The 17,880-nt window shown below is 51.8% G+C and overlaps 1 protein-coding gene across 1 annotated transcript; it reads right to left on the bottom strand.

The window, feature by feature from the left end:
• Positions 1 to 3,839: 3,839 nt before the first annotated feature.
• On the bottom strand, positions 3,840 to 15,583 carry TJAP1 (tight junction associated protein 1). Its single transcript, XM_074168731.1, has 8 exons — positions 15,458 to 15,583; positions 12,348 to 12,376; positions 11,044 to 11,205; positions 10,340 to 10,406; positions 9,840 to 9,869; positions 8,507 to 8,614; positions 6,845 to 6,928; positions 3,840 to 5,156 (listed from the first exon to the last, which is right to left on the bottom strand). Exons 1-8 carry the CDS (start codon positions 15,581 to 15,583, stop codon positions 3,840 to 3,842), a joined length of 1,923 nt encoding a protein of 640 aa, XP_074024832.1.
• Between the last annotated feature and the right edge of the window lie 2,297 nt (positions 15,584 to 17,880).

Genomic DNA, 17,880 nt, shown 5'->3' with positions numbered 1-17,880 from the left:
AAATCGTGGCAGCAGCTGCTACTCAAGGGAACACAGAATAAAATCATTAATTATGGGGACAAAGAAACAAGAAACTCTTCCTGCGTTACGCTTTGCATACACCTAGGTCAGAAGGGCACAGGCAGCACAACTTGGGAGATGGAGGAAATTTCATCACAGCCCTTGAGCTCTGCAGCACCATTCAACGCGACAAGGAAATGCTTCCAGATGTCCATATCAGCATCCTATGGGAACTGCTTCTCTCATGTTTGCAGGGCTTCAACCCCAACCCTCCCTCCTCACAAAATACTGACACTAGAATTATAAACCTCTTACAAACTCCAGGGAGGGAGTATGTTACATGTTCTACATAACTCAGTTTCTGAAATTGAGAACTGATACTCTCATGTGACTTAGAGCTGGAGCTTCAAGAACACAAACAAATAATACAAGAATTAGCTACATCACATCCTATTCTAGATCAGTACGTGGAGGTCTTTGCCAAGACACGGATCAGAGAGAATGACAGCCAGCAAAATACTTGAAATGGGGTAGGCAGAATTTTACTAGTAACACTGAGGCTGCTTACAGCACAAGCAGCTTCATTGCAGAGGTTTTGCCAAGCCCAGCCTTTAAAGCCTTTAAATAAGGTGAAAATTGTCCACATTGTTTTGTGATGTTTCTCAAAGTTGCCTGGTTAAATAATCTGCCCTTTTCTTTAAGCTGCTGTCAGCTTCCGAGTCAACCGTGACACAAGTGCTACCGTGAACAATGGATTCTGGTCTGCAGGCTCAGTCTGCTCCTGGAGCTGACAGCCTACGTTCAGACCCAGAGAGCAGTTTCCAGAGTTTGGATACAATTACAGAAGTAAAACACCACTCACCCCATGTTATCACTCCTTACCTGGGTCTGCATCTCTTCTCCAACACGGATGACTTGATTTGCACAAACACCTGGAACTAGGCTGTTGCTAAAGTGGGCACTGAGGATGACCTCTCCCTAGGACAGCTAAAAGGTGGCACAAGCAGTTCAGCAAACGTGAGACATTGCACCATGAGGGGTTCTGCTCCCTCACATGCTCAGGATCAGTTTGGTCCAGGTCTTAACCAACAGAGAGAACGCTATAGCCATCACCATCTACTTTTAAAATAGTTTATTTCTGGTCTTAAAATATACATCAGTTTGAAAATTTCAGAAAAAAAACCCACATTAGTTACAGATTAACAGTCTGGAGTTGGGACACTGAAAGTGGGGTCAGCTCAAGGCCCCAGAGCCAATACTGCTGGAGGTGAGCAGGAGTGCAAAGGCAGGCAGCATGCCCGCCAGGAGAGGGCTCTCCTCCTCTTGAGGCCACTGCTCCCCCTCAGTCTCTGCCAGCAGCATAATGCTGTGAAGCGTGTCTTGTGAGGTGTTGCACACCCCTTTGTCACCCCTCCATTTCTCCACAGTTTTGCTTTTAAGTCTACCTTGACCAAAAGCAGAGGGAGGCTGGCTCTGCCCAGCACCATCAGCACCAGCTGCTTCAGCAAGAGTGGGTTTTGTCCCTTGATCAGCATGCCAGGATTCAGGGGGGCTGGGGCTGAGCCCTGAGGGGCAATGCCTCTCCCCCACTGCACAGGTGGCTGTGTTGTCTCACAGGCAGGCCACCAGCAGCTTCAGAGCCAGAGGAGCTCACTCAGTGAGCGTCCAACCCCAAGTGATGTCCGTGAGGCAGGAGCTGGCAGCCACAAGCCCTCAACAATACTGCAGAAGAACCGAAGAAATGCAGCAGTGGAGTGGCTGATGAAAGCAAATGCAAGGCCCCCACCACCCCATTCAGGACAGAGGAGATGAACACCCTACAGGCTCAGAGGAGGCTCCCACTCTCAGCACCAGCCTGTTTGCACAGGTATCCAGCAAAATACTGTAGTGAAATACTGAGTCCCACCTCCCCACCAGAGGGTGGCATTCAGCTCCACAACTGTTAGAGGTGGGAAAAAAGGCGAGCATGTAGGCAGCAGCTCCAAGCCAGGGCACACAAACCAACCTACACAGCCAACAAACAGCCACCAGAGAGGCCTCTAGCTCCCTTTCACCGGCCCTGGAGCCTCCAGGCTTGAGCTGAAGGAGGCCCTTTGCAGAGATGGGGGGTTTGGGGAGGGGGGCAGGGCCCCCAGGCAGTTCTTGGCTGCGCATCTTGTAAGCATATGAACAGGAGCTCCCTCCTGGACAGAGGGCTGCTCTCCTACAGCCCAGTGAAGAGCCCTCATTGATTAGGGTGAGAGGACAACACAAACCCAACTCAAAAAACAGACAGGAGACTGAGGACAGCCGGCGTGGTGTGAGGCAGACACAGCCCAGGGAACCAGGCTATTCTCTGTCTCACACCCCTGGGGGAGCGAAGAAACACCAGACAGACAAGGGCACAGGACAAAATTAATACAGGACACCTGGACTCTGTAAGCCCTCAAAAAAAAAATATCTACAGCTACAGACCTTTCCCCTTCCCTCCCACCCCCCCCCCCAAGACACCGAGCACACAAGACTGCGAAGAAAAGTCACGCAATATCACACTACACTAGGAAAAATGCACAGAGAGGCCCTACCCAGAAGTGGAGGCCCCAGAGAGGCACCAGAGCCAGCCTGGAGCCCCCCCCAGAGAAGGGGGCATGCGAGGAGACCCTGGCAAAGGGCTGCTGCCCAGCCATGAGGTAGTGCATCTGCAGGGAGCAGCTCCTCAACACGCTGCCCTCACGTCCCCGCTGGCCCTGCACCAAGCCCTGCCTAGAAAAGCCCAGTAGCGTCCTTCATGGCTTGCTTGCCCAGGGCAAGACTTTGTTCTCGAGTCTGGAGGGGTTTCTAGAGGCCAGGATCAGAGGGAAACACAGCTCTGAGAGCTGAGCCTACTCAACACACCCTCAATGCAGGTGTCGACCGTCCGCCAACGGCTGTGTCTGTTTATGCAGGGCGGGGAGAAAGAAAAAACAATACACCCCAAAACCAAAGGCTTGGAAAGAAGAAAGAAGCCCACCCAAGAGCAAAGCATCAGCACCGTTCAAAACAAAACAACAGCACAAGAGAGCAGGGGAAGAGGTGTGAGGGAGGAGACACACGAACACAAACCCCAGCGCCTTGCAGGCAGTGCCTCCCCGAACCGCCTCGGCAGACAGCACCCACACCCCACGCCACAGCTCCAGCATCCGTGTACGGGCCACAGTGGAGGTCAGGGGCTGAGCCCGGTGCAGGAGCCAAGCAATGGGGACCTACAGAGGCAGATTCTGGAGAAGCATCCAGAGGGCAGCTGAGGAAAACAAAACCCAGCAGGAAAATGAGACACCATCAGTCCCAGCATATCCCCAAGGGCCCACAGCCATCCGCTGGGAGAGTCCTTGTGCCCCACTCACGGCCCCTGTGGGCTCCCAGGGAATCAGACACCACCACACAGGCACTCTGCCCTGTTGGCACAAGTTAAAAGAGAGCAGAGCAGCTGCGGGCAACCAGCATGAGAGCACCCGGGGCCCCAGGTACCTGAGTGGGAAGGGGGTAGGAAGATGCGAACATAAAGAGGCACAGGCACCAGGACGACGGGTACCAAGAACAAGCTCCGGTACAGGCACCAGTGTGAGGCTGTGAAGAGAGATGTAAGTGTGCCAGGGCAGTGGGTGTGCTTCTGCACACTGTGTGTGCTAGTACTGTGGGTCTGAGGTGCCAGGGAAGGGAGACCTCAGCTCTTCCAGGTAGCAAAAAAAGAGAATAAATATAAAATTTCAGAGCAGAGCACCCCCCCAGGAGGAGGGTACCGAGGGAGTTTTCTCCCTCAGAAGGTGGACAGATGGAGGCAGCCCATAGCTCTGCAGTGTGTGGCTGCTTCTTGCCTTGCCTCAGCTGAGGAGATTGCCCTGCTCCTGGGCCTGTGTCAGACTGTCCTTGCGATGTAAGTGGTGGACCCCCATCCTCTTGGGGCTGCGGTGTGGCCGACTGAAGGGAGGTTTGACTCTGCCTTCTCCACTTTCCTCTTGGGCGCCTCCTTGGTTGCTCTCCCTGCTTCCCTGGAGCAACATTTCTCTCTCCTCACCTGGGCTCTCAGGCAAGCCAAGGTCCACATAGTCCTTGTGCTTCTCTGGTGAAGGGCTGCCAGGCTCAGCAGTGCCTTCTCCACTTCCCTGCAACAGCTTCTGGGCTTCATCTTGAGAGAAATCTGTCCCATAGTCTGAGGAGAAATGGCTCCTGCGGGCTCTGGACTCAGTGCTGTCTGTGTCCACACTCGAGTCCCGGCTCACGGTCCAGCTGCAGCTCTGCGCAGACTCCTCACCATCCGAGTAACCCGAGGCTGCCCTACCCAGCTCCTGCATGGAGCGGCTGAACCTCTTCTGGAGCTCAGGGGCTGTGTCACGGCTGAAGGCTGTGCGGTTCATCAGCACCCGCTCTGAGGTGGGGGGTGCCTTGTCCACAAACATCCGCTGCCAGTTGGCCAGCAGGTCCTCCTCAGAGCTGGCAGAGCTGGCGAAGGCGCTCGGGATTTGGGGAGGGCTGCTGAATGGGCTGCTCTGAGAAGAGCCGTGAGCCCTGGCTGCTTTGGGGGACTGCTGACAGGAACAGCTGGAGGCCGAACGGCGCCCTTCTGAAGCAGGGCTGTTGGGGAGTGTCCGGTGCCTGTCGCAGCTCTCATCTTCGCTCTGTACCAGGCTGAGGGAGATGGCCTGGCGCGTAGCATATGTACAGTTGGGCAGGGGGCTGTTCTTTGGGATCCTCACCTTGTCCTCAGAGAACTCAATCACTTTGCGCCCAGGGTATATAGGATGGGGAGGGGAGGGTGTAGGGTATGGGCTTAGCTTCTCAAAGGCAGGCACCTCCTCTGACACGCTTTCCACACTGCTCTGTGGCTTGCAGCCACCATTCTGCTGTTTCCCCGCATCTCCTCCCTCCTTCCCCATCTGCCCTGCGCTGTTGCAGGCATCAGGAGGGGCTCCACTCATGTCCACATGCACAAAGACATCCTCAGCCATGGGACAGCTGCTGCTGCTAGACTTGGCTGAATTCAGAACCAGGGATTCTGGTTTCTCCAAGACTCTGGCAATGACTGAGGTGGGCACAACATCAGATGGAGCCAATGTGTGGGTTGCCTCTTGACCAGGGCCTGAGGACTCCTGAGTGCTGTGCAAATGCTTATTGACCATGTCCTGCAGCTCATAGGGAAGCTAAGGAGAAGGAAAATGAGGTTAGAAGGGGGCTGCCATGCAAGTCATTAAGTTTTAAATAATCTGCCCTTTCCAACCAATTTTCAAATGTGCTTTGTACTCCTTATCTTGACCCTAACATTCGCGTACGTTGCTTTAGGGAAGGTATCTCTTTCAAAGCAAACCTGCCCCACGTGAGCTGTCACACCAGCCATGTTTTTCTTCATGGTTCACAGGCCCCAGTTTCCAGAGAGAACAAGAGAAGACAGCACGTGGGCTCAGTCCCCCATGCCTGTGAGCACAGAGACAAGGTCCAGCCAGCACATGCTCAGAAGGGGTCTATTGATCTGTGGAAAATCAGCCGGTGGTTGCACTGAAGTGACTCAACAGCCCCCAGAGCTGGGATTCACAGTGCTCCCCGAATGCGGTAATTGCAGCCATGCCACCTTGGCAGCCTGCCTGCAGACCAGAATCGATGCCTTCCCTTATTCCCACCAACTCCACCACCTCATCCCACTTCCTCGCTCTCTTAATTTTAGAGAAACAAATATGGGGTTTATTACCAAAGCTGCAGGGCTGGGGTCTCAACAGGGGGTAAGGGCTGCCCCTTGTCATGCAAATGGGTGCTACTGCTCTCCCCACCACCCTGCTGAGCTGCCCTTGCTTTGGTCACCACACCCATGCAGAGCATGAAGTGGAGAGAAGAACTCCACAAGCCACTCAGTGGCACAGCAAGGTCTGTCCCATCACAGCCAGAAGGAAACTTCGTCCAAAGCTGGGGACAGAGGGCACACTGCATGACAACAGCTGGCTTTGAGGCAGACTGTCTGCACAGCTGCTCAGCACCAATGCCCCTCCAGTGGCAGCCACGTGTGATGCAGTGCTCTGGGGGGCAGAATTCAAAGCTCCAGGGAGGGGAGACAGCTGGGAGAGAGGTCAAGGTTACCCCAGCAGTAACTGATACACTGACCTCAAGAGTGCTAATTTGAGCCACAATGGGGGAGGGAGAGGGTGACATATTGGTCACCTGCTAAGTTAAAAAAGACAAGCACATGATTTTGCCGAGAGGAACATAAAGAGGGATGGACACTAGGCGTACGGCAAAGAGAGAGCTGGGGTAAGGGCCTGAACGATACTTCCAACTGAAGAAGTGATGCTACTAATGTGAAAGGCCTAAACTCTTGTCTTTGCTCATCCTGAGCACAGGATGAGCTGAACAGACCCCACAAGGGGGAGTATGAGTTGGTACCAACTTCTCCCATTCAGGAGGCCTAAAAGACACCCTGAATGCTGCCTCCCACATTTCTCCTCAGAGTAAGATGTGAAGCAGGGCCAGACTACTGCTGCTTGACTTCTTATCAGGCAGCGTGACCCTTCCATGTGGCCAGGTGAGGAAGGGAAGAGGACAGAGCACATTAAGAGAGAGGTCTGTCCTCCTGCCAGCTCCCAGCACGCACCCAGCAGGCTATCAAATTCAAGGTTATTGTGCTTTTTATAACAGCTCCTGGCTGGACTGTGAAATGGAGCTGGTGTGAAAGAGGAGCTGGCAGAGGCTCTGTGCTGCCTTCTCAGTGGGAGTGGGAATAGGAGCCCCCCCCACACCTCTATGTGAGGCTGAAGGATGAGAAGCCAACAGCCCTGTGGAGAAAGCAAGATGCAGGCAGAGACCCTGAGCCCTTCTCCCCCATCTCAGCAGGAGAGCTACTCACATCAGCAAACTTGTGGTTTCTGAAGTGGGACTTGTTACACTTGAGCAGCTGCACTGCAAGGTTACAGTCCTGTCGATAGCGCTCCTGCAAGAAAAGGCACAGGTGTGCAACAGTGTCAGACTGGCCCGATCTCCTACCCAAAAACCTGACCAGATGCTGCTTGCACAGAAGCAGGAGGAGGCATCTGATGAATTGCTGATGAGGGCACTTGCCATTCCCTCCTCTCTACACATCTGTGTTCTTTTCTTACTACTCAGCAAAGGTGTCCCTTTCAACTCCAGCCCTTGCTCCAGGCATATACTCTGGCAGTGTATGAACACTGTTTCCCTCTGGGGATTTTAATACTCTCCAAAAGTCCCACCAGATTTGCTAACCCATCCCAGAGCTCTCAGCCATGCTTGATGACACTGCCTGATGTTAGGCATTCTGCAGACAGACAGACCGGAGGGAGTTGAGAGCAGTTATAGAAACAAGCACCAGGATCCAGGAACTTGTATGTTAATGGTGTAGAAAAGGCATCAGCTCCCTCCCAGCTCTAGAGTAAATGATGCCTCCATTGGTACTGCCTGGACTCGGGTCAAACCCTAAGCTCAGAAGAACAAATACATCAAACTTGAAGATCAGTTCTTCCTTGCACAACCCCTCAGACCCTTTTCTGTTTGTCCCTACTGTTGTGTGCAGCGCTCACACTTTCATACCCACTGAAATGTGCTCCTTTACACAAGAGAAAAAGACCAGACCTCACACACTTCCACAGCCATCTGCAGACTGACACTTAGAATTGTTTTGGTTGGAAGAGACCTTTAAGATCATCAAGTCCAACCGTTAACCTAGCACTGTCAAGTTACCACTAAACCATGTCTCTCAGCACTACATCTACATGTCTTTTAAATACCTCCAGGAATGGTGACTCAACCACTCCCCTGGGCAGCCTTTTCCAATGCTTGATAACCCTTTCAATGAAGAAATTTTTCCTAATCTAAACCTCCCCTGGCACAACTTGAGGCCACTTCCTCTTGTCCTATCATTTGTTACTTGAGAGAAGAGACCCACCTACACCTCGCTACAACCTTCTTTCAGGTAGAGAGCAAGAGGGTCTCCCCTCAGCCTCCTTTTCTCCAGGCTAAACACCACCAGCTCCCTCAGCTGCTCTTTGTGAGACTTGTGCTCTAGACCCCTCACCAGCTTCACTGCCCTTCTCTGGGCATGCTCCAGCACCTCAATGTCCCTCCTGTAGTAAGGGCCCCAAAACTGAACACAGAACTTAAGGTGCGGCCTCACCAGTGCTGAGTACACAGACACAATCATTTCTCTAGCCCTGCTGGCCACACTATTTCTGATACAAGCCAGGATGTTGTTGGCTGCCTTAGCGACCTGAGCACACTGCTGTCTCATATGCAGCCAGCTGTCGACCCATACCCCCAGGTCCTTTTCCACCAGGCAGCTTTCCAGTCACTCTTTCCCAAGCCTGTAGGGTTGCATGGGGCTGTTGTGATCCAAGTGCAGGACCCAGCACTCAGCCTTGTTGAACCTCATGCAACTGGCCTCAGCCCATCAATCCAGTCTGTCCAGATCCCTCTGCAGAGCATTCCTATTCTCAAGTAGATCAACACTCCTGCCTAACTTGGTGTCCCATCTGCAAACTTACTGAGGGTTACTTACATTGAGTTCCTCCAGCTTATTGATGGTGGTTTTGGCATCAAGCAATTTATTAGTGAGCTCTACAATCTCCCAGTCCAGCGTCTTGCGGTCCATCTCTGCCTTTTTAATCTGGGATGCAAGAACACCAAGTGTGAATCTCTCCAGAACAGAAGAATCTGGCTTCACCACCCACCTCAGCCCAAGCATAGCACAATGCTGGGATACAAAAACTTCCAGACAGACAGGCAGGGGGGACAGCCTGGCTCTTCACCAAGGGAGGGACTCCAAAGGCCAAACCGAGCCAGCCACTCTGCTAGTTACAGAGACAACAGGCTGAGTTTGAACCTCCTTAATGCAGTATCTCTTCTGCAGCACAACCATGTTTCCTCTCTGCCCTTGTTCACACAATGCCTGGTGGAGAGCTAGTGGTTTTGAGCAGTCAACCCTATCCTGCCACTGGCAGCAAAGACCTCTGAGCTTGTGATACCCAGCCCTCTTCTCTGGGGCAACAGAATGAGAATATGGCCCATAAAGGTCCAGCAGTCAATGCTGAATGGACAAAAAAGCTTGTTTGGCAGGGAAAGGGTACCATCTTGAAAGAGTTTAAGCCTTGCTCTAGTAAGAAAAAGTACCTGTGTAGCTTCATATGGAGCTTAGGTAATGCCCTCTCTAAAGCAGAGAATCTTGCCTCCTCAGGCTCCCTAACAGCTCAGGTACAGGGCTGACAGAGACCCAGACATAACAGCAGAGAGTGGCAACAGCTCAGAACAACCAAGCCAGCCCCTTCTCCAGAAGTTCTTCCAACACTGCCCAAGGGTGCTCTGAGGCTGTGACCACCAGGGCCCAGTCATGCATCAGGGGTACATCACAGTGACACACAGGGCAGTAGGGGAGGACAATGCTTCCCACACAGGCAGTCTCTTCAGGCACCAGCACAATGAATATTAACCCAAGAAACTCAAGTGCTAGAACCAAAATAATCTCATCCTGGACTACATGGAGGCAATCAGCATCTCAGCTGTTCGACTTGCCTGCTCACAGCCCAGAAGGGGAAGGAAAGGGAGAAAACGAGGCTCACAGCCATCCACATCTTGTGCAGTGCCACAGCTTATGGGCACCGCTTCCCAGCACACCGTGCTCCAGCTGGCTCAGAGTCAAATGCTCTTGAGATGGAGCACTGCAAGCTAGGACCTGCTGCATCTGCGGGCAGCTGCTGGATACCAGGTGAGCCCTTGGCTGGACGAGGGCTGGGGCCCCTCCATCTGGGATGGTGTATGTGGGACTGACAATGAAACCAACAGGCTGAGACATGTAAAGAGGAAAAAGAAAAAACACACAAACGAAAAGACGCAACTGCAAAAATCCAGCTTTGGCTGAGAGAGGCCTGAGAGGTGAGTGCGCCCAGCGTGTGCCAGCGGCAGCGTGGGGAGGAGAAAGAGAGAAAGAGGGAGAGGGAGAGAAAAGAAACAGCCATGAGTGTTATGAATGCACACAACAGACATACACGCACATTGGCTCTGCTCTGACTGTCCCCGTCCTCCCAGGATGGCCACCCCAAGACTGGCTGACACAACCCTGGCCTTCTGAGAGGGACTGAAGCAACATGACGGAATACCATGCAATTATGTTGTGGGGAACCAAAGCTCACATGCATAATAACCAAGTAGGGGCTCAGTAAACCAAGAAATCAGTTCATGACACCAGCCGGAACGGGGAGTAGATGGTCATGGCCAGAATCTCACCCCCCACCCACTGCTACATCTGCTAGGTAAAGCCAGAGCCCCTTCCTGCATCTGGACCTAACACCCAAGTCACTTCCACCTCCTCTCTGTAGTGACTTAATAGGGCACTTACCAGGGCATGCAATTTCTCCTCCAGGTCTTGGTTGGTTCTCTGGGAAGCAGTGTAGCTGTTCTGCAACCTACAGAAACAAGACATACAGCGGAATGGATCTTAGGCACCTACTCAAGTCCCCTTCATAGCTGCCAAGCAAACCAACTCCACAACTCCAGAAAGACTGGCATTCGCTAAGCCAACCACGTGTATTAACTATGCCTCACCTCTGCCACATAATGGCCTTCAGATCCCAAGCTACTGGAGGCCAGATGAGGTTTCCTGGGTGAAAGGATCTTACAGGGGAGGGTGTGAATGACTTTGGAGGTCTCCTCTGAACTATGTCATGTATAAGCATGTGACCAGAGACTAGACCTTTAACTGAGGTGCTTTTCAGGTAAAGTGGTAATGTATTTTCTTGCAGCCATCAGTCGCTCCTTTTGCACAAGTGGGGTAATCATCCAAGCTGGATCCTGTCCAATATCCAATAGACGAAGAATTCCCTGTTGTTGTCAGCTCATCATGCTGGCCGCATTGCTACACTACCCTGGAGGAAGTAATGGCTGCAGAATCTCTAATTCCCCTACAGTCCTGGGGTGTACCTTTCTGAGGATGCAGCATGCTTTTGATTTCCACAACAGGGCACAGCCTGCTCACACCAGTTGAGCAAGTGCCTGGTGGGAAGGATCTCTCTGGCTCTACCTCTTTCATTTTTTTTTCCATACCTACGGAATTTGTCCTTGAATTTCTCCAGCTCCTCGCGGTTCTGGCCCAGCTCCATCTCCAGGTAGTCCTGACCTGACTCCAGCTCCCTCTCCATCGCCTCCATTTTGTTAGTCACATATGTCAGCCGTCGGCGCAGCTCTTCATTCTCATGCTGCAGTAGCCTGTGGCACACAGGAACAAGGTACCACTGAGTGCACAAGGGGTACTCCACACCAGTACCCCCACCCACCCCGCTGCCCTGCTCTAGGGCCCAGGGCCCCACACAGGAGCCCCAACAAGTTGGGAACTGAACTGGCAGGAGACTCCAGCACACGCAGTGAATAGTGCATCACTGGCAAGGAGAGGGAGACTCTCCTAAACTCTCTCGGAGCAGGGGCAAAGCAGCACATGCCAGCTGGCCAGCCATGGCTCCCAGCTCCCTCTCGGGTTACAGCGCTTGGATAAAGCCCACTAGCCAAACAAGCTGCACAGCTCCAGTGTCCCTCACTGGTGAATGAAACCCCCTCAATAATTTATCCCAGACCAGGTTAGAAGAGTTGAAGGCAAAAAAAAGTAAAATCATTTTCTCGTCCCCTGAAATGGTTCAAAAGCCATCACACCTTTAACCTATTGTGGAGAGAGGACTCATACAGCCTTAAGCCCAGAAGCCGAGGTGGTGAGGTGCCTATACTGATGTGATCACAGCTGCCAGTCAACCCCATTCCACCACAAACTGCTCTGTTCCTCCTCAGCCAAGACATGCCTAGTGGTCAGAAGGATTTCCTGTTGTTTTTCATTCCTTTGTGCTCAGTTGCTCAGAGAAACGCAGAAGCATGGCTTCTCTCTGGCAGTGCAAGCTTGCTCCTCACTATGGCTTGGAGCTCAGTGCTAGCAGCTGTCTGTGCCCCACATCACCACCAGCAAAGGGCTCAGCTCTCACCCTCAGTCAGCAGCAGGTCTCTGTGTATTGTTTCTGGTGGCTCACACCAAAATAATGGCAACAAGAAGGGTTAAAAAAGGCACTCCTCTCTCCACCAGCGTTAAAGTCTTCATCTCCTACTTTCTTTCACACCCGCCAACTCCTCTGCCTGCACCTGGACTGAGGGTCTATGTTTCCGCCCCCTCCAGGGGGAGTGACATGCAAGGCAGAGGTGGCAAGGCACAGACTAAAGCTCTGCCCACATGGCCTCAAGAAGACTGGCGATCTGAGAGGAGCCTGCAGGGCCAGTCAGCTTCACTGTGCAGGTGGCACAGGCAGGATGTGAGGAATCAGCACCCACACAGTTGCAGTATGACAGGCATAAAAGGGGAGCAGGACACTTACTTCATCCTTTCTGCATCCGTCAAGGGTTCCTGTATGGGGAAGAAAACAGCTGTGAGATTCTTTCAGAGGAGGAGTTGGTCTCTCACACTGTACTAAAGGGCGGATTCTTGACTGCTAGACCCTAACTGTGCCTTTTCCTCACCTGATCTGGCAGGTCATGCTAGGCAAGCTTAGAGCTCCTAGGATCTGTACACACCGCTCAGCTGTCTGATACCAAGACAGACTATGTATTCTGGTTCAGGGTAGAAGAGCTAGACTAGAAACCACCACACAAGTCAGGTAACTTTAGTCTCCCACAGTGCAATCTCAAAATCTCTTGTAACACCATCACCTTAGCTGGAGTTTCAGCTTCCTCCACATCCACAGTTAGTGGGTAGCAGGAGTCTCACAGGCCAGTATACACTGAGAATTAAATTGTCACCACAGCAATTGCAACACCCTTGAAGCCCCACAAAAAGAATGAGAAAGAATCATTTGGGAGCTGAGAAGTGTGCCTACCACTTCTACCACCCAAATTGTGCTGTTAAAAGGGTTTCTTTCTGCAGACCTGAAACCAGCCACTGTAACTATTCTGGGATAGCAGAAGAAACACCAAGGGTCAGAAAAGTCTGTGAAAGTAATTAACGTTCTGGGTAAGATCCCCAGAGATGGCTGGAGCAGGGACCTGCAGAACAAGGAGACACAGCACAGTGACAAGAGCACACGGCTCAGCTATTCTCACTTCCTTTGCGCTCTCTGTTTTAACCCATGAGATGGCTGCTGCCTGCCAGCACAGCTAGGAGAGATTTAATTAGCACTAGAAGCAACCATATTTTCTGTGAAAGTCCAAGACTGTGACCATTCTCACAAAGTCCAAGCTGCCCATAGACTATTTTTGGTGCTTGGTACCAACAGCACTGCACAAAGCCAAAGTACTGCCACACTTCAGATTGTTCATTAAGTGTCACAGCCAGCTCTGTGCTGAGAGGCTGTGCCACAGACAGTTGTGGATGAGGTTGTTGAGTTGCTAGCAATATTGCAGAAGGTAAATGCCGGTCCTGGCCCTAAGACATCATGGAACTGCTTCCTTCATCAAGTCACACTTAAAAGAATGGTCCTTACCACCTGCATACAGCTTCCTGTCCTTAAAGGCAAAGAAAGCATCAATCCATTCTTTTCTTACATCCTAACCCCACGTGGCAACTTGTTAATTCATGCAGAATTATCTAGCGACTGCCTCCCCTACCCATACAAATACACACACAGCAGATGCTAGTGATTAGGCAAAGGGTATAATGCAATTCCTATTAAAATGAGGTGATGGCCCCAAAGTAGGCTGGAGAAAAAGAGAAGGCTTACAAAGACCTGAAACAGCCATCATACAAAGATCCAGCACCCCAAGACAGTCAGGCACAGGGAACACAAAAAGCACCAGGAGGATCCCACCATCCCCTGACAACAGAACTGCCTGCCTGCTGCACACACTTGCTACCTTGCAGCCTGGAGGGCTTCCAACCTGCAAACACCTGGAAAGTCTGCAGTGGGGGGAACAGCACCAGCTCCTGCCTTCCTAACTCCTAGGCCAAAAGAGAAGCTGGTTCCTCCCAGGAAGACATACCCAACTTGGAGCACAGCCATGAGCAGCACACACAAGAGAGCAGCTTCTGGTGAGTAAGCACCCACAACATGAGGTCTGAGGGCCTGCTCTCACTCTCCCCACTGGCATTACAGACTAGATGAGATCCAGGTGGGAGCTTTGGCCTTTGTGAGACCCCTGTCTGTGAGCCAGTGGCCCTGGCACCTACCTTGTTTAGTGCCAGACTGAAGGAAGGGGAGGGTCTAGATGGGGTAGGCCCCTCCTCCTGACACCAGCGTGTTGGAGTGGAGAAGGATCCTTTCTCTGAGTAGTTCGGCTCCACTGCACGCTTCTGCCCGAGTTTAGCACACAGATGGTGTGGCTGTAACAGCCGTGAACAGGGATTGCTTTCATCCCTTCTGCCCTCTGCACTGCTTTTCCATGAAGACAGTGAGTGCTGCTGCCCAGAGGATGTCCCTGCCAGTCCCTGGTCTGCCAGCTGCTGCAGCTCGTACCGACACAGATCTACTACCCTTCTCTCCAAGGAAAGGAGTTTTTCCTTACTGTCCTTCCTCCCAGGGACAGGTTTCTTTCTTAGTCTGGAAGCTCTCTCAGCCTCCTCGGCACACTTTCTCTGGCATGAAGCCATTCCCAGCCCCTCACATTTCTTTTCTGGTTTTCTTCTGCTTGGGCAGGGGGTTCTTTCAGCTGCACGCTTGGTTTTGACCCCTTGCAGGTGACCTTCCCCTTTGCCTTCTGGCACAGAGCTTCTGGGGAAAAGGGGAGAGTTCTGGTCTTGTTCTGCTCCTCTGGTCTCTCCCAGTGAGCGCAAGCGGATGGGACTCAGCACCCGCTGCGTAATCTCATCCAGGAATTTGGAGAACTGCAGCTTTTCCTCTGTGATCTTCTCCCTGCGCTTGACAGAGTCAGCGGCACTGCTGCTGCTGTGCTCCAGTGAGCGCTTCTCCCTATGGCTGAGGCAGACCTGAGGATCACTGTACTTGCGTGAGCCACGGCCATGGGAGAGTGTCTCTACTGAGCGGGACTTGCGTAAGTTCTCAGGGCATGGGCCTGTCATGTTGGTCTGCTTCAGGATCCCTTTGAGAGGCAGGTGTGTAGAGGAGACCCGAAACTTCCTCGGTGTCAGGACTTCAGGAGGCTCTTTAAACATAAGTGAGCGTTCCAGGCTTCTGCTCTTGAAAGAGCAAGTGGGATGGTGTCTTTCATCTCCAGACACCACAACTGTCTCCATGCTACGGCTCATAAATTTGCTAAGGTGCCCATGACTGCGGTTTGGGCACCGCTTCCCACTTCGCTGCCCCATCTTCCCACCACGTGGAAGTGCTGGCGAGACAGTCTGGCTTTTGATGTTCAACTCTGCTCTGCACCCTGTCACTTCCTTCTCACTGCTGGACTCCAGGGACCACGATGAGGAGAAGTTCAGGTTGCAAACCTCAAACCCCTCTGCCTGCTTGAGCTGGCCTGCCTTGGTGTAACTAAACCCTGTTTTCTGGTGCAATGGTGTTAAGCCCTTTGCCACCCGGCAAGCTGTTACCTGACTCTGCTCAGCCAAGATCACTCCATCCTGGTCATCACGAATGATGGGTACCTCATGGCGGATCTCGCGATGCTGCGGGGGCGCCTTGCGGTAAGGCTTCTTTGATGGAGCCGTGCTCGACATCCTCCCACCTGCGTGGCTCCAAAAGCGGGTTACCTACCAACAGCAGAAAGTGCACAGAAGAGAGAGTCACAGGCGCTCCATCGAACCCTAGAAGTGACCCAGCAGAAATTCGTCTCCCCTGGAGTCCCAGAGCAGGTCCCCATGCAGAGTGCTAATAGAGCAGGGAAAGGATGTGGCCACAAGCCTTGAGCAGCAGCTGCAGGAGAGGGAGCAAAGTAAGTGGTAGCTGTGTCTGTCTCCCAGCCAGCAAGAGCAGAGGACTGGCACATCCTCTCCCCCCCCTCTACACACGCTCACTCACGTAGTTTGTGTGTGTCCAGATTATATATAGCAAACGAGAACAGACCTCACAGCAGCATATTGATTAGGCTCTTTAGGAAAGGCCTTTTCCAGTATGGAAACTGCAAGCCTTACAGGCAGCAGTGACAGCTGGAGCAGGAGTTATTGATCATGTGCTGTCACTGTCAGCAGGGACTATGTGGGAGGAGACTCCAACCATTAAAGAGACCAAACCCAGAAGTTTTTGGCTTACACCAGAACCCCAATGGACCACAGCACAGGAGGCTTGTCAGAAGGAGGTACCATACCATGACAACTGCTCACTCTGTCAGAAAAGACAAAGACCACCCCCAAGTCACAAGTGGCACCAAATTAGGGAGCAATGCCATTGATGTTTGTGTCTAAGGCCAGATTTTGCAACATGCAGCAGTACCACTAGTGGAAAGACCAGATTAGTGCCTTTACCCCAGCCATGCTGGGCAGGATTCTTCCTGCTGCAGTAGCAGTACAAGAGCAAAAAATGGGGTAGAAGGAAAGCAGCTATCTTGTACGCATGGAATAGCTGCTTTCCTTTCCACTACTTCAGGACTGCAGTGGAAGGCAGGAAGACTTCTCAAGCAGCCAGGATTTCAGCCAATGTACTGTACACAAGACAAGTAGTCTTGGAGATGCCAAGCAGTCCTTGCAGAGCCCAATACCAGACTTTCCCCAGTGAGAACATATACATTGTTCATAGTCCCTCTATATTTGGGGTAGGCACCTACTTCTCATTCCCCTTTCCCTTTCTGGATCCTAACACTCATGTCTGCAATCGGCAGCACCTGACCTGCAGCACTTCAAAATGCAGGACCTACCTCAACTTAGATGACCCTCTCCCCTCTTCTACAGGCAGGGCCATTTGACTCCCATTCATGTACCTTCAAGGCAGTCAATGGATACCACTGAGCCAGTGACCTAGCAGACTTCACTTGATTTTGTTTTGGCCAGTTGAGTTTTACATGTTAAGCGTCTAAATAGAGCCCCAAGAATTCTCTCCAATTCTTATCAACTCATGCCTTGCTGCATCTTCTTGACACTTAGATTGAGTCCCCTGGGAGAACCGGCAAGTGTGCAGCGTCTGCACCAAGCACAGAGTGGATCCAAGCCACAACAGGCTTTACACTTCACAGGAACATTTGCAAGCTGTCCTCCACTTTTCTAAAAACTCAAGCTCACAAAAGTTTCTCATGCCTTTCCAGACATGAACAACTTCCTAGGACTAACCTATAAATCCTTACCATCAAAATGCTGGAAACTCTCCCTTGCTGCAGTCATTCCCTCAAGGTCCCTTCTCCTAAAAAGGCTCAGGTAGATGAAGACATCTCTAATACTTTAGAAAAATCACATACAGCATACCAAATGCACGTTCCATTGCATCCCCAAGCAAAACAGATGGGTCTGACTTACTGGGAAGATATTTTTCTTCAAAGAGGAATGCTGAAATCCTGACCAGAAGCAGGTTTGTCAACACCCCACCATCAAACAGGTGATCTAGGGGACTCTTATGTCAATTCCTGCCAGGCTAAGGATAGGAGCTGAGCATGGAGATATCCCGAGCTGAAGTCATGGTTATTTCTCTAGTCCACAAGGACCTAAGCACTTACCAGCCTCGGCTCAAATTCAAAGCCTCGTGAAGCAGCGACATTCACTCAGATGCCCTGAAGAAGAGAAACAAATAGCTTAGCATTCATCAAAACAGACAGTTTGAAATCTCACCCCTTAAATATGTAATGAATAGGGAATGTTTATAACCGAGAACAATTGGATGGTCATCTCACCCCAGGTACCCACTCCAATCCACATCAGATCTTCTGAAAGTAAATTAAATTAGCTTAGGATAGTCGGGCCACACAGCCCAGCAAGAGCTGGAAAGGCATCTGGCAAGGGCATGTCCAAGGCACTCAGGCAGCTGGGACCACACAAACTCAAAATTCATGAACCAATAGCTTCAAAGAACCCTGGTTCCAGGAAGGACTAAA

Source organism: Numenius arquata, chromosome 2, assembly GCF_964106895.1.
Source record: "Numenius arquata chromosome 2, bNumArq3.hap1.1, whole genome shotgun sequence".
Classification (NCBI taxonomy): domain Eukaryota; kingdom Metazoa; phylum Chordata; class Aves; order Charadriiformes; family Scolopacidae; genus Numenius; species Numenius arquata.
The sequence above is the reverse complement of the archived record's forward strand: the minus strand, read 5'-3'. Positions and strand labels throughout refer to the sequence as shown.

Excerpts from the sequence above, each read along its gene's own strand:
- TJAP1 (XM_074168731.1), bottom strand. The coding sequence starts at position 15,583 with ATGTCGAGCACGGCTCCATCAAAGAAGCCTTACCGCAAGGCGCCCCCG. Across the intron at positions 10,407-11,043 it reads TTCAAGGACAAATTCCGTAG|GTTGCAGAACAGCTACACTG; the intron begins GTATGGAAAAAA and ends TTGTTTCTGTAG. Across the intron at positions 6,929-8,506 it reads ATAAGCTGGAGGAACTCAAT|GAGCGCTATCGACAGGACTG; the intron begins GTAAGTAACCCT and ends CTTTTCTTGCAG.